Consider the following 2,484-nt stretch of genomic DNA (forward strand, 5'->3'; position numbering starts at 1 on the left):
GGTTAAAATGACAGTGAATTGTTTTTAAAACAGCATGAGGTTCATGAAGGGGACCCTGGAATTTTTTTCATCCTTGTAAGTGGTCCCCAGATCCAAAACGTTTGAGGACCCCTGGTTCATTGTACCTTTAAACTCACAGTTCTATGGTTATTTATTGTGTAGGAGTCTTTATAYAAAACAGAACTTCCCTTTCTTTTCAGTTCTCCTGGTCTGAGCAGCACACTGAAGGAGTCTCCAGCAGACCGAGACTTAAATCCAGACCGATCAACCTCTTCAACTCAAGCTCTGAGGTCGGTCACATTTTATTTTTCCTTCTTATCTTTTTCCTTTAAATTTCAACTGCATATTATAACACACCAGTAATTACCTTGCCATGCAAATCTATAAATCACTTAATATATGTGACTTTCAGAAGCCCTGTCTCCATTAAGGTCCCTGTGCCATCCTGGCAGGATAAGCCTTTAGATGGGAAGATGGGTCTGGATCTCAATCCTTCTGCAGAATTGAGGTACTTAAATAACAAATCCAAAATCTTGATTTACTGTTTGTAGCAATCAAAATAACCATTTCTGCTCCTTGGCTCTATAATAAAATGTATCTGGAACAATAAAACATGATACAACTGTGATTATCAACTGGTGACCCATGGGCCACTTCCAGTTAACTAACTGAACATGGGCTTTTCTGGCCAGTAGGGGTGACATTTTAAAACTAAAAATGAATAGCAAATTTTAAAAATTATTATTATTTTTACACTTTAGGACAAAACAAAAGACACTATTCATGTAAATAAGGAAAATACTACCAAATTCAAGTAAAACTACGACTGAACTATGCAAGTATATATTTTTTTCTATTTCTAATTGTTATCTAGTCTAGTCTTAAGGGTCTTTAAACATAACCCTGATGGATTTGAGAGAAATATCAGACTGTAAAGCTGGAAGTTGGATTATTGAAGTGTCCAACAGACTATTAGCATGATCTAATCAACAAGTTTTACTCCTTGTATCATTGGTCACATATTTGCAAACAAATTGAGGGGAAAACTGCAAAAGCTAGCTTTTTCTGCTGTGAATATAAAAAACACAAAATGTAATTTCATGTTAGCTTTGGTCAAAGCTTCAAAGAGCTGCTGCAGAGGGACCCAAGAGCCATCTGTGGCCCCAGAACCGCAGGTTGCAGAGCCCTGGCCTACCTAAATGCCTTGAAAATGGCCTGTCTTTTTAAGAACTTCCTACCGTTTCCAACACTCCCACTTCAGCACATATTTTCAACAATGCTTCAGGGGAGAGGTGCTCTGTGGGGCATGAGCTAGGCTGCAGACTGAGCTGCAGGGAGGAGCTTTGTGCATAAAGTACAGGCGGTGCTTTGCACGAGCAAGTGTTTGGGCAGGTTATCACAGGAGATTTAAGGATTTCTCAAACATGCACGAATGAGTCAAAGCAACACTGGGTATGTTTTTGAAGAATGACGTTGGAACATGATATAAAGCTCAATGAAATTTGCAATTTCTCAGACATCTGCTGAAACAAGTTAAAGTTTTTATAGATGGCACCAGTACATTCAAATCTGTCAAATATTTTTCCTCATACACACAACGCAGCAGCACTTTCTACACATTTGAAGCACCTTTCAAATCCATATGTCCAGTCTGCAAGTTTTATAGCTGCTCTGTTTGCTTTTCACTGCCATTAAGTTTTATGTCTTTGTGAAGTAACGTCTACATGTGATGTTCACAAATCAAAAAGTCTCACCTTAACCCAGATGCTGRAGGCTCTGTTTTTTTACAGCTGCCATTAAACACTCAGCGTATTATGGATATGCTTCCCCTCATACAAGCGCTCACAATATAAACCATTCGTTGTTTCGCGCAGAGGCTGTAAAATGTGTAGAGCTGGTGCTTGTTAAAGTTGGTGCTTTAAATTTTTAAACATGAACTGTTGAAAYGTTGAGCAGCAGTGGATACACTGACACATCTCTGTGTTTAGAAGTATGTTTATATGTCAGACTTATGACATGTCGCAATAACCCTGAGTACCTTTCAGGGATCTTTCCGCAACAACAATCACGACGTCTTCTATTCCACTGACTGGAGATCAGCAAGTTGATGCAGATATCCTGGCTTTTGTCATGGCCCGGAAAAACCTCCTCAGCAGGATAGGTAACAAACACACAAACACACACAAAAGCACAGAAAGCATTCATAATGAACACTGCACTTTGGTTTATATCATTATGTTTATAATGCTTTTTCCCTCTTTTTTTCACTATACAATAATTATTAAATTTGTCTAGCATAAGAATTTTATTAATTAACGTGTTTTAAACATTGTATTATACTCCTACAAAAAATTCTACTTTTCACCAAACTGTTGACAATACGAAATCAAACTTATCTTAAATTTCTTAAATAACATTTCAATTTATTTTTATAAATTGTATTTTAAAATTTGAAAGTTTAAAGTTGAAAAGCAGATTTGATAG

General features: G+C 37.0%; 1 protein-coding gene across 1 annotated transcript in view; it reads left to right on the top strand.

Moving 5' to 3' along the window:
• The window catches only part of kif6 (kinesin family member 6), a gene marked incomplete at its 3' end in the record, with an annotated part of 48,763 nt that extends 46,602 nt beyond the window's left edge, over window positions 1-2,161 (top strand). Inside the window, 3 exon segments of the mRNA XM_014010239.1 lie at window positions 201-290; window positions 413-508; window positions 2,046-2,161. Coding sequence (XP_013865693.1) covers window positions 201-290; window positions 413-508; window positions 2,046-2,161 — 302 coding nt within the window.
• Between the last annotated feature and the right edge of the window lie 323 nt (window positions 2,162-2,484).

The sequence above is a fragment of the Austrofundulus limnaeus genome, unplaced genomic scaffold (assembly GCF_001266775.1).
Source record: "Austrofundulus limnaeus strain Quisiro unplaced genomic scaffold, Austrofundulus_limnaeus-1.0 Scaffold2, whole genome shotgun sequence".
Taxonomy (NCBI): domain Eukaryota; kingdom Metazoa; phylum Chordata; class Actinopteri; order Cyprinodontiformes; family Rivulidae; genus Austrofundulus; species Austrofundulus limnaeus.